Source organism: Nannospalax galili, unplaced genomic scaffold (assembly GCF_000622305.1).
Source record: "Nannospalax galili isolate Female #2095 unplaced genomic scaffold, S.galili_v1.0 scaffold854, whole genome shotgun sequence".
NCBI classification, from domain to species: domain Eukaryota; kingdom Metazoa; phylum Chordata; class Mammalia; order Rodentia; family Spalacidae; genus Nannospalax; species Nannospalax galili.
Window position 1 is genome coordinate 2,098,517 of NW_008334957.1, and position 12,921 is coordinate 2,111,437.

The 12,921-nt window shown below is 46.1% G+C and overlaps 1 protein-coding gene across 5 annotated transcripts in view; it reads left to right on the top strand.

The window, feature by feature from the left end:
- Elmod1 (ELMO domain containing 1) overlaps positions 1-12,921 on the top strand; it is a 97,008-nt gene that overhangs the window by 31,209 nt on the left and 52,878 nt on the right. For all 5 annotated transcript variants that reach the window (XM_029561893.1, XM_008829702.3, XM_008829704.3 and 2 more), the window contains one exon: positions 6,423-6,526. Coding sequence is in view for 4 of the 5 variants with exons in the window: in XM_008829702.3 (XP_008827924.1) it covers positions 6,492-6,526 (35 nt within the window). In the remaining variant the exon portion in view is untranslated. The remainder of the gene's footprint in view (positions 1-6,422; positions 6,527-12,921) is intronic.

The following is a 12,921-nucleotide window of genomic DNA, read 5'->3' on the forward strand; positions in this document are numbered from 1 at the left end:
GCAGGGCCAGGCCCAGAAGCAGTGCTCCTGGGACCCAGAGAAGGCACTAAGTTGGTCTGGATGAAAAGGAACAGGAAGCAGTACTGGTTCCCCAAGTGTCTGGGGCCCCAAGACAAGGAACAGGGCAGGGCCCAAACTTGGAGGAGAGAAAGGCGGGGAAGATGGGAGGGTGAATGGGGCTGGGGGAGTCGAGGTGCAGAGGGCACAATGGACTTACCCCAATGGACTTACCCGGAGAGAAGCCTGCAGGTAGGAGAGAGCCAGAGCAGCACAGGAAGCAGTACTGGTTCCCCAAGTGTCTGGGGCCCCAAGACAAGGAACAGGGCAGGGCCCAAACTTGGAGGAGAGAAAGGCGGGGAAGATGGGAGGGTGAATGGGGCTGGGGGAGTCGAGGTGCAGAGGGCACAATGGACTTACCCCAATGGACTTACCCGGAGAGAAGCCTGCAGGTAGGAGAGAGCCAGAGCAGCATTTATATGTTCCTTAATTCCTATGAAACAGGTGACATTAAAGTCTGATAAGAACAATGATGAACTTTTTCTAAATTAAACAAAAGGTTAACATCTATTTTTAAAAATCTTTTATTTTTATTTATGTGTATGCATGTATTGCCTGCATGTGTGTAAGTGCACCCGTGTTGTGCAGTGCCCACAGAGGACAGAAGAAACTGTCAGTTCCCCTGGAACTGGGGTTATGGATAGTTGTTAGCTGCCATGTGGGTGCTGGGATTCGAACCGGGGTCTTCTGCAAAAACAGCCAGAGTTCTTAACCGCTGAGCCATGTCTCCAGCCCCAACGTCTATATTTTTTTAATGAGTGAAAAAAGCTATAAACCAGGCAGGTAACTTTCATTTAACCATTATAGTTGCTAAGCCTGGTATGTTAAATATTCAAGATTCTATTGTAGCCATGTTATGACAACACCATGAAGATGAGGAGAAAAACCTAAATGCTCCCCATTCTTAGACCCTGACCAGGCACTTGGAAAGCATTAACTTAGCCATGAAAACATACTTAAAGGTTGTTTCTTATCAATAGTGCCTTGGAGTACCATGTGTCCCACAAAGATTGCCTAACAATAAATTATGACTCCCTTAAAACATACAGAAATAAGTAATATTTCTTTTTAATCTTTTTGAGACAGGGTCTCCCTGTAGCCCCAGAACTCACTATGTAGACCAGGATGGCCTTGAATTCATAGATATCCACCTGCCTCTGTCTTCCAAGTGCTGGGATTAAAGGCATACGCCACTACACCTGGCATAAGCAATGATTTCAACAAAGCAATTTTTTTGTTTCTCTTTACAAAATTGAGCAAAGCTATATCATTATTAACCAGCAAACAGTGAGTTAAATGGTGCGTGCACAAACTCTTTAACACCTCAAAGCCATTTTTGGTGTTTCCTCTTTAGGGGATAGATAAATTACATCTAATTGTTATCCTTGCTTCCTGTTTGGAGGACAGATAATTAAAACTAATGGTTATTTTCTTTACCATCACTTTTTTCCATCCAATCAGTGAGTCCAGTTGATTCTACCTGCTCAATGCTCTTCCCTGCTGTTCGTGTCCCCCCCACCACTCTCATCTCCCCACTTCAAGACACGATTTTTTTAAACAATTTCTTAATTGGTTTTTAAAGAAAATGCTCTTTTACTTTAGGAAAAAATATAATAATGATAAAATCATATTGCTACACAGGTCCACTCCCAGGGTGCCCATTATGTGCCTATAACTATGCTAAGCATCTCTTATGCTTTGGTCTACTCAACCCTTACAAGGTAACTTTAACAGCCCTTCCCACCAGGCCCTAAACAAGATGAGCAGCTCATCTAAAGCTATGAGTTGGTTACTTGTAGAGTCAAGCTATGAATTCTCTCTCTAAAATTTATGCTCATACCTATTATGTACCCTCCCTACCACGTTGCCGTTTTTTCCCTTGATTAGGAAGGTCTCCCCCACAGCGTCAAACCATGTTGCACTGTTCAGCACAATGTGTTTTTAATGAGTAAATTCAGGGACCACAATGTAGAGCACAGAAAGCTTTTTGCTGTAGAAGCCCCCTTTTAAAAAAGCTTTAGCATTGTATAATTTCATTTATTCCATATTATTTTGAGATGAGATATGTTTTCAGATAAACCAATTTTTTAGCTAACTGCAATTAAACCACTTCAAGATAAAGTGTTTTAATTCTGACAAAAATATTTGCAACCTGTAACTCTTTCTTTCCCACCTCTGTAGTATGAGAACTGTAATCTTAACTCCATGATAAAGAACTCTTGTCAGGAACACAAGTTGTATATGCCATTTGTTTAGGAATTCCTTCTGGGCTATGGTTTTAATTACATGCTAAGGAAACCTAAATATCTCCAATCTAGAATGACCTCCTGACCTTCAAACCCATGTGCTTAAGTACAAGTTGGATTCATTTAGAAGTCACAAATATACTAAGAATGGTGGCCTTCCCACCACCACAAATGAGCAAGTATTTTCTTTATTTTGCTTCAGACACATTTTAAGAGAGAAATGTATAAAGTTGAAAATCATGTCTCCCCTCCCTGTCTTCTCAGAAGCAATAAACCACAATCTCAGTGTACAGATTTCTTTTTTCAATATACAGGGAATATTTGCAGAGGCAAATGGGCATTGAGGGCATTTACTTGGGCTGTTCACCCCTAACTTTGAACTCTTCTGGGTGGTAGCTCTCACTCCACCCTCTGCCATGTGTGCACACACTCAGCTGCGGCACATTGTCCCTTTTTTGGGAAGTGACCTCTCTGTTCTTGTTCCCAGCCTCTCTTCTTTGGTCTGTTTCAACCTACATCCTCCTACCTTGCCTCTTTGGAGGCCTCCCTATGTGTCCACCTTACTGGAAGAAAGGCCAACAACCTGATATTGTGGGTTCTGGGAAAGCAATTTATTCAGATTTTTAAAAATTAAATTTGCTGTCTGTCTGACAATGTCACGCATGTATGATGCACTCTAATCACTCTGACCTCTAGTCCCCCTTCCCTCTCTCCCCTCAGCCCCTTCACCTCCAGTCCCCCTTCCGTCGCCCCCCTCAGCCCCTTCCCCTCCAGTCTCCTTCCCTCTCTCCCCTCAGCCCCTTCTCCTCCAGTCCCCCTTCCGTCGCCCCCCTCAGCCCCTTCCCCTCCAGTCTCCTTCCCTCTCTCCCCTCAGCCCCTTCTCCTCCAGTCCCCCTTCCGTCGCCCCCCTCAGCCCCTTCCCCTCCAGTCTCCTTCCCTCTCTCCCCTCAGCCCCTTCTCCTCCAGTCCCCCTTCCGTCGCCCCCCTCAGCCCCTTCCCCTCCAGTCTCCTTCCCTCTCTCCCCTCAGCCCCTTCTCCTCCAGTCCCCCTTCCGTCGCCCCCCTCAGCCCCTTCCCCTCCAGTCTCCTTCCCTCTCTCCCCTCAGCCCCTTCTCCTCCAGTCCCCCTTCCGTCGCCCCCCTCAGCCCCTTCCCCTCCAGTCTCCTTCCCTCTCTCCCCTCAGCCCCTTCTCCTCCAGTCCCCCTTCCGTCGCCCCCCTCAGCCCCTTCCCCTCCAGTCTCCTTCCCTCTCTCCCCTCAGCCCCTTCTCCTCCAGTCCCCCTTCCGTCGCCCCCCTCAGCCCCTTCCCCTCCAGTCTCCTTCCCTCTCTCCCCTCAGCCCCTTCTCCTCCAGTCCCCCTTCCGTCGCCCCCCTCAGCCCCTTCCCCTCCAGTCTCCTTCCCTCTCTCCCCTCAGCCCCTTCTCCTCCAGTCCCCCTTCCGTCGCCCCCCTCAGCCCCTTCCCCTCCAGTCTCCTTCCCTCTCTCCCCTCAGCCCCTTCTCCTCCAGTCCCCCTTCCGTCGCCCCCCTCAGCCCCTTCCCCTCCAGTCTCCTTCCCTCTCTCCCCTCAGCCCCTTCTCCTCCAGTCCCCCTTCCGTCGCCCCCCTCAGCCCCTTCCCCTCCAGTCTCCTTCCCTCTCTCCCCTCAGCCCCTTCTCCTCCAGTCCCCCTTCCGTCGCCCCCCTCAGCCCCTTCCCCTCCAGTCTCCTTCCCTCTCTCCCCTCAGCCCCTTCTCCTCCAGTCCCCCTTCCGTCGCCCCCCTCAGCCCCTTCCCCTCCAGTCTCCTTCCCTCTCTCCCCTCAGCCCCTTCTCCTCCAGTCCCCCTTCCGTCGCCCCCCTCAGCCCCTTCCCCTCCAGTCTCCTTCCCTCTCTCCCCTCAGCCCCTTCTCCTCCAGTCCCCCTTCCGTCGCCCCCCTCAGCCCCTTCCCCTCCAGTCTCCTTCCCTCTCTCCCCTCAGCCCCTTCTCCTCCAGTCCCCCTTCCGTCGCCCCCCTCAGCCCCTTCCCCTCCAGTCTCCTTCCCTCTCTCCCCTCAGCCCCTTCTCCTCCAGTCCCCCTTCCGTCGCCCCCCTCAGCCCCTTCCCCTCCAGTCTCCTTCCCTCTCTCCCCTCAGCCCCTTCTCCTCCAGTCCCCCTTCCGTCGCCCCCCTCAGCCCCTTCCCCTCCAGTCTCCTTCCCTCTCTCCCCTCAGCCCCTTCTCCTCCAGTCCCCCTTCCGTCGCCCCCCTCAGCCCCTTCCCCTCCAGTCTCCTTCCCTCTCTCCCCTCAGCCCCTTCTCCTCCAGTCCCCCTTCCGTCGCCCCCCTCAGCCCCTTCCCCTCCAGTCTCCTTCCCTCTCTCCCCTCAGCCCCTTCTCCTCCAGTCCCCCTTCCGTCGCCCCCCTCAGCCCCTTCCCCTCCAGTCTCCTTCCCTCTCTCCCCTCAGCCCCTTCTCCTCCAGTCCCCCTTCCGTCGCCCCCCTCAGCCCCTTCCCCTCCAGTCTCCTTCCCTCTCTCCCCTCAGCCCCTTCTCCTCCAGTCCCCCTTCCGTCGCCCCCCTCAGCCCCTTCCCCTCCAGTCTCCTTCCCTCTCTCCCCTCAGCCCCTTCTCCTCCAGTCCCCCTTCCGTCGCCCCCCTCAGCCCCTTCCCCTCCAGTCTCCTTCCCTCTCTCCCCTCAGCCCCTTCACCTCCAGTCCCCCTTCCCTCTCAGCCCTCAGCCCCTACATCCGGGTTCCTGCCTCAACTTCCTATCAGTCCTTTCCCACATTCACATCTTTTTGCTTTGAGACCCACTGACTTTAACCAGGGCCATCTACATGACTCTGGGTTTGGAACTATCCATTGGAACTTGGTGGGCTCGCCAAAGGGTACACAACTAAAGACAAAGACTACCCCATTTCCAGAATCTATCAGCAGGGAGAGGCAGGGCTCCTCTGTGAGCCACCCCCACCCCCATAACTGTTTGTCAACAGGGCCAGTCGTGTGCAGGCCAAGTGTAGGTAACCACAGCTGCTGTGAGTTCATGACTGCAATGGCTGTATCATGGATGATGGCATTTCACAGCCCCTTTCCCTGTCTTCCACTCCTGCATTCTTTTCACCCCCTCTTCTGTGATATTCCCTGACCCTTAGAGAAAATGTAAACTTAAAAGAACTATGCAGATGTAGAATCTTATTGCTCTGTTCATAGTGTCAAAAAACTTGAACTGGAACATATTTATATTTGTCCAGAATACCTAGCTCTTGAGCAACTAGTTAAACTTTTCTATTAGCATTTATTAATTTGTATGATTAATTTGGTTTAGGGTAATATTCCATATCGTCAGATACCGTGCTCTCTTCTTCTGAGCTTAGCAATGTTATCAGTTGCTTCTGGTCCTTTTTGAGTCACACTTTTGGAAGCTTGATGCTTCCAGGTTGGAAGCCACTGCATATCCAGAAATCAGGTGTTCTAGTTACTTTCTATTACTGTGAGAAAAACACTGATCAAAACCTTGGGAAGAAAGGGTTTTTTTAAATTACAGCACATCCATTCATCTCGGGAAGTCAAGGCAGGAACTCAGGGCAGGAGCCTGGAGGCAAGAGCTGAAGCACAGACCATAGGGGAATGCTGCTTACTAACTTGCTCCTCTGGCTGTGCTCAGCCTGCTTTCTTATACAACACAAGACCACCTAGGGGCGGCACTACCCACATCACTTAATGATCAAGAAGATGTCTGACAGACATGGTCACAGGCCAATCCAATGGAGACAATTCCTCAACTGAGGTTCCCTCCACCCAGGTGTGCCAAGTTGACAACTGAAGCCGTCCAGCACACCAGGATAGTAATTTCTATGGTTCTTTGTTTCTGCTTTTCTTACACATAGTGTTCCTTAAAATGTAGGAATAATACTCAAAATAGAGAAAAGGCTTATTATTGAAGTTCATAAAATTATATCATCTCCAGAAGTGATGTCAAATGGAAAGTTAATCATACAGTTCCACGGTGAATGGCTATATTTAATCTCTGTCTGTGGAATTGCCCTTTGTAGTTAGTTCAAGAGATATTGTTCTGGGTGTGAATTGTGTTGTGTTACCTCAGTAAGCAGGAATTTTTTGATTTGAAGATTTCAGTTCCTTGATTAGTAAATATATCTAATTTCTCCCCCACAGCTCATACATACTTTGGCAAAAGCAACATTGGAAGCATTTCCTTACGGAGACCCTTTGCGTAGCATCTGGATGGTCAACACAGGCACCATGAAGCACTTTCTGAGGTAAGAGATCGTGGGCCCCTGGGGGAGCCCCCTGAAGTGGAGAAACTTTCTTGTCAATTAGGGACATATTTCTGCTTGTCACACATGACCCTGAGACTGGGTCTGTTGGCATTACTTTGGACTGAGAATAATTTGCACATGCAGTTTCTCTAATTCTATCTGTCCTTCGATGCTGAGAGAGCACTTGGAAATGACAGAAGAGCCTGAGTCCAAGAGCATGAGGATCTGGACAACCTTGGTGACACCTGTCACTCAATAAAGAATGACACACAGCTGCCTGGAAATTGAGGTCTATGAATCAGAAGTTAGAGATCAGTTAATACCATTTGTGTAGAATTCTTCTGAAGCAACTTTAAACCTCCCCTAACTTAGAGTTTAGTTGGCCCACGATCCATGCAAATGCACACGCCCCTTTCTGGTCAGTCTCTGGTGCTTTCAGCTTCTGCTTTTGGCACCCCAGTGATGTCTCTGAAGCTTCTGTTTATTAACAGTTCCGTGAGTATTAGACCTGCATATAGTATATGTTGACATTCTTTGGACAGTCCTGCTCTGTTTTGGAAGCCATTTGGCTGGACCTCTTGTGATTATTTTCTTTTTTAAAATATTTTATGTATTATTTGTATTTTATGTGTATAAGTGTATTTATTGCCTGCATGTATGTAAGTCCACCTGTGTCATGCAATACCAGAAGAAGGCATTAGATCCCCCAAAGTGGAGATGTTAGCTGCCATGTGGGTGCTAGGAACCAAACCCAGGTTCTGTGCAAGGGCAGCCAGCGCTCTTAGCCACTGAGCATCTCTCCATCCCTGTGACTATTTTCAAAAGTATTGCTTGCCATTAGTTTTTCTATTAAGAAAATTCTAAGGAAAACTTTGGTTCATGTTAAAAAATAATAAAATTTGTCTGAATATTAGAGAATTCAACACACTTTCTAGAAATTTTAACTTCTTTCCCTCAGATAGTGACGTTTGTTACACATTCCTTGTATTGTTCTGGCGAAGCTATAAGCAAATCATGAGTGGGTTTCTTTTAGTTTGTTTCTTTGTTTTGTTTTGTTGAGACAGGGTCTTGCTATATACCCTTGGATAGCCTGGAACTTGCTAGGTAGACCAGGCTGGCCTCTAACTCACAGAGATCTGCCTGCCTCTGCTTCCCGAGTGTTGGGATTAAAAGTGTGTGCCACCACACCCAGCTATGGGCTTCTTTTAGGAAATGATTTGACTCTGTCAATGGCTACAATTTAAACTCTTCTTTTCCTTGCAGGTTTTGTTTGCATCATTAATTCTAGAGACATAAATAGGCAGGTGAGAGATTCACTGTGCTTTGGTATGATCAGTGATGTCTACTGGGGCTTAGAATTGTGTAAAACCGTCAAAAGATCACAATTAAACTGTTTCTAGGTATCAGAGTTTGTTCTCTTGAACAGAATATTCGCCAGCCTGTTTATCTCAGCTATGTAAAAAGATAGTATTTGAAATATCACTAAGACAGTTGCCAGCCAAGTATTCAACCTGATATATTTTTTGGTTGCCATGGAAGTAAACCCACCTGTTTACATAGTCATGAAAAAAACTGGCATTTATGAACACCTCCTGAATGCAAATGTAGGGCCTTCAGCTGTAGAATCAAGCTAACAGAAGCTTCAGTGTCAGACAAAGCTTAGCAGTCAGGAGTTTCCTGTTTTACAGGGGTTATGGTAGGAGTGAGATTTGTGCCAAGCCTGTACCACTGAATTTCTTCAGAGTCTCAGTGTGTTTTAGAAAAAACTTGAGCAGCCTCAAAACCAGCCATTTTAGGAGAAACTATAGCTTTTGCTTATGTTCATTTTCTTATTAAGCGGGTGTCCTAGTTTCTCCATCGCTGTGACAAAATACTCTGACCAATACCAACTTAGGGAGGAAAGGGTTTATTTGTCTTACATCTCCCAGGTCACTGTTCATCAGGGAGCCCAAGGTAGGAACTCAGGGCAGGAACCTGGAGGCAGGAGCTGGAGCACAGGCCATGGAGAAACACTGCTTGCTGACTTGCTCACCTGATCCCTGCTCAGCCTGTTTTCTTATGCAACACAGGCCCACCTGCCCAGGGGTGGCACCACCCACAGTGGGCTGGGCCTGTCCACATCACTCATCAAGAAGATGCCCCTCAGACATGGCCACAGGCCAGTCCAATAGAGGAAATTCCCCAATTGAGGCTCCCTCAATCCAGGTGTGTTAAGTTGACACTAAAGCTATCCAGCACAGCTGGATAGGTGCAGCAGTATGCTTAGTAGAAAGTCTAATACTACATTTTAGAAACAACATGTATGTGATGGTTTGGAACTGGTACAGTAAAATTCAACCAGTGTCATTCTGTATCAACTAGAACCAAGCAAAATGGAGCCAGCACATCCCTATCGTTGTGTATTCTGATACAAACTTTTCTCTTTACAAATATGATTTGACTTCTGTGAAACTGAAAATAGGACAGCAGATGACACATGAGAAAGAAAGAAGGGGGCTAGTGAGAAGGCACTTGCCAGTGAGCCTGATGACCTGACTTTGACCCTCAGAACCCACATGGTAGAGGAAGAGAGGAAATTCCTGCATATTGTCCTCTGTCTTCCAAACATACAGTGTGACACATCCACACACTCCCATAGAAACACCACACACACACACACACACACAAATAAATGTTAAAAGAAAGAAAGAAGGATCCCAGCATGGTGCCACATGCCTTTAATCCTAGCACCTGACAGAGGCAGATGCTGGATCTCTGTAAGTTGAAGGCCAGCCTGGTCTACATCTCGAGTTCCAGCTACAGATACATACTGAGACCCTGACTCAAAGAAAAAAAAGAATGGAGGGTTTTTGTTGATAATTGGTTTTGAAATAGCAAAAGGAGATTTACTTATTGCCCATTCTTAGTTAACTGTTGATTTTCTTTAGTTTTAAATATTTTTATTGTTATGTGTGTGTGTTCATTTTATGCTAATGTATATGGAATGTGGAAGGATAGATGGCAAGTGTTTTCACAAACTCTACTAGATTTATATTGCTATTTATTCCCTACATAGTCCATTCCCACATTTTCATAAAGGTTGGACAACTTTGGAGATCTTTTCATTTCAACCAAAAAGATTACACGGCCTGAATAAATCAGGTGTTAATTCCTGAGCTCAGTAAATATATTAGGAAGGATGAGGAGCTAACTTTTATTATGAAGAATCTCAGCATTATTTAAAAACCCACAGAGAAATTAATCTGCCAACTTCTGAAATGCTCTAGAATGAAATGCTCCATGGTCAGCCCCAAAAGAAATTAGATCTTCCTAAAAAAAAAAACAGATTGTAGAGAAGAATGAATTTTACTCCACATTTAAAATATGTGATGTCCTCTGCAAGAGCAGCCAGTACTCTTAACCGCTGAGCCATCTCTCCAGCCCCACTGTCCTTAACTCCAGTTCCAGGGGACTCCAAAGCCCTCTTCTGACCTCCAAGGGTGCACTCACATACATGAAGGCAATACACTCATACACATAAAATAAAAATAATAAATAAAATATTTTTAAAATATGTGATGTCTGTCTTAGTAACATAAAATGGACTAAAACAAAATACCTCAGTCCAAGTAATTTCTCAGGAAAGGTTTATTCAGCTCAGGGTCCTGGGGGCTGAGAAGTCCAAGGTTGAGGGTTGCTTCTGGTGAGGGCCTTCTCATGCGGGGGCTCAGCAGAATCTCAAGACTTCATGAGGTTTCACATGGTAAGAGGGCCACATGACAGATGCCCAGACCAGCTTTTATAACTGTCAAGGCAATGGCTTAATCCATTCATGAGGGCCTACTCATGTCTTAAAAATGCCCCCTGGTCTCACCCCTTCATACCATATACTGGGGATTTAATTTTAACATGAATTCTAGAACAGATATTTCGACCATTGTAATGCCCACCTCTTCAGCTCACTGCCACCACCAGATATACTAGTGGGGGGCACTATTCAGAGCAAAAAGGAATGGAGAAAATATTTGATGTGTGTTTTTGGAAAATACATCAGATGAAAGAAATAGTTGCTGCACGTTGAGCACACCCGAATACAGGATGTGTGTGTGTTGTTTTTTGTTGTTGTTGTTTGTTTGGTTTTTTTGCTTTGTTTTGTTTTTTGGTCTTTTTCAGACACAGTCTCCCTGTAGCCCCAGCTGTCCTGGAATTCACTATGTAGACCAGGCTGGCCTCGAACTCACAGAAATCCGCCTGCCTCTGCCTCCCGAGTGCTGGGATTAAAGGCGTGTGCCACCAAGCCCGGCTCAAGGATGTGTTTTTAATGAATGTAGTTGTGAAATAAGTACCCATCTGTGGATGCCCAAATTGAAAAGAAAGCAAAGGATACAGTGAAAGAGAAAGTGTGCCTCTATGATCTGAAATAAAGAGAGCACGTTTGACACCCTAAACAGAACTAAGGCTTGGGGTTTAGTTTTGTTTTGGGGGTTTTTTGGTCTCTTTTTTTAGACAGGGTCTCCCAGTAGCACCAGCTTGCCTGGAACTCACTATGTAGACCAGGCTAGCGTTGAACGCACAGAGATCCGCCTGCCTCTGCCTCTTGAGTGCTGGGATTAAAGGCGTGCGCCACCACAGGTTTACTTTTTAATAACAGACTTTACTGATTTTTAATTCCATTGATACATATTGTAGCACAGGCCTAAGATTTGCACTGAAGATCTTTTCCCTCACTAGAATTTCATCATTTTGAGATTATATTTTTTAAAATCAGCAGAACGTTATTAATTTTGGAAAATTCTAATAAAGGGAGTTTTAAAGTTGCCCCTTATAAATAATTGCTACCAGCTGCTCCAGTCTCAGACTCTCAACCCTCAGTTGTCAACCTTGTGGTGTATGTTCATTCCTGAGGCAAGAAAGGAAAGGCAAGAATCTGCTGAGTTCAGACCTCTGTGGGAGAAACTGTTAGAGCAATACAGCAGACCTGCCCTCCAACCTGACTTTAAAGCAACTGGGAGAAAATGCTTCACTATTCTGATTGGGTCAATAAAGTGTCAGAGTTCACAGACATACTGTAAATGGGTTTTGTAAGTCATTCATACTTGGCTGATACCATTTTGGTCCTGATTCTTTCAGTCTGGATTTGCTGCTAATGGTGCCAGTATTACCACTTTTCTTCTCACAGCAACTGCCATAAAGCAGAACTTAATGGGCCATCTTACAGAGAAGGACCAGGAAGCTTAGTTCATTGAGGAGGTCATGCAAAGACACACAGATATTTGAACACGGGCCTATTTCTCATAGCCTCTGCATCATGAACCCCCTTATAGTACACCCACGATGAGTCTCGAGACTCTGTGGGTAATATCAATGAATGTCAGACGGTGTGTGATCCCCACTAACAGACCTGGAGAGGAGATGCCAAACCAAGGTAAAGGAATGTGGTCCATGGCAGATTGCAGGCATTTTATGAAGGAATATTCACAGAAGTCTTCATTAAGGTGGTAGTGAAGGAAAGGGAGGTTATGGCAATGTTGTTTGGTACTAGGACTCAAACTCAGGGCCTTCCATATGCTAAACATGTCCTCCATCACTGAACTACATCCCCAGAACCTAGGATTTTAGTAGCTTAAAATAATAGCAGAAGGTGTAGGAGATAGAAAAGCCACTGTGGACAAAGCAAAGTAAGCCTGGGTGAGTGTCATAGTGTCAGCGTGGACTCTGTACAGAGCCAGAAGACAACAAATTGCTAAAATGAATTTGAGTACAGTTCTCGGACATATTTGCAAACACAATATAAAACAGCCCAGAAGCACTGTAATAGTTTTACCCCAATTCAAAGAAGTCTACAAAGAGAATCCTCTCTGCTAACACATCTCCCTGTTTTAGAACTAGAACTCTAGTTCAATTCCTTCCCTTTACACAGTTGTGAAAGTGGAGACCCAGAGAAGGAAAGTGGCTTGTTGGAAGCCACATAGTGCACACTGGCAGACTGTGACTAGATTCAAAGTCTGATTTCTAGACCATCCAGTCAGACTTCCCATTCAATTCTAACCAGTTTATTCTGTTCTAGAAGGGCAGACAGCATAAGGGTATGTAGCTGTTCCTGAATTTGTTTATCATTGCTTGAAGCATTGGTGGAGTTTATTACATGGAGAAACCAAGTCTTTACAAAAAGGAAAATAGGGGCTGGAGAGATGGCTCAGCGGTTAAGAGCTCTGACTGCTCTTGCAAAGGACCCAGGTTCGATTCCCAGCACCCACATGGTGGCTACAAACTGTCCTTAACTCCAGTTCCAGGGGAATCTGAAGCCCTCTTCTGACCACGGCACTGCACTACACAGGTGCACTCACATACATGCAGGCAATACACTACATAAAATAAAAATAAATAAAATATTTTTAAAAAAACTTAAATGATAT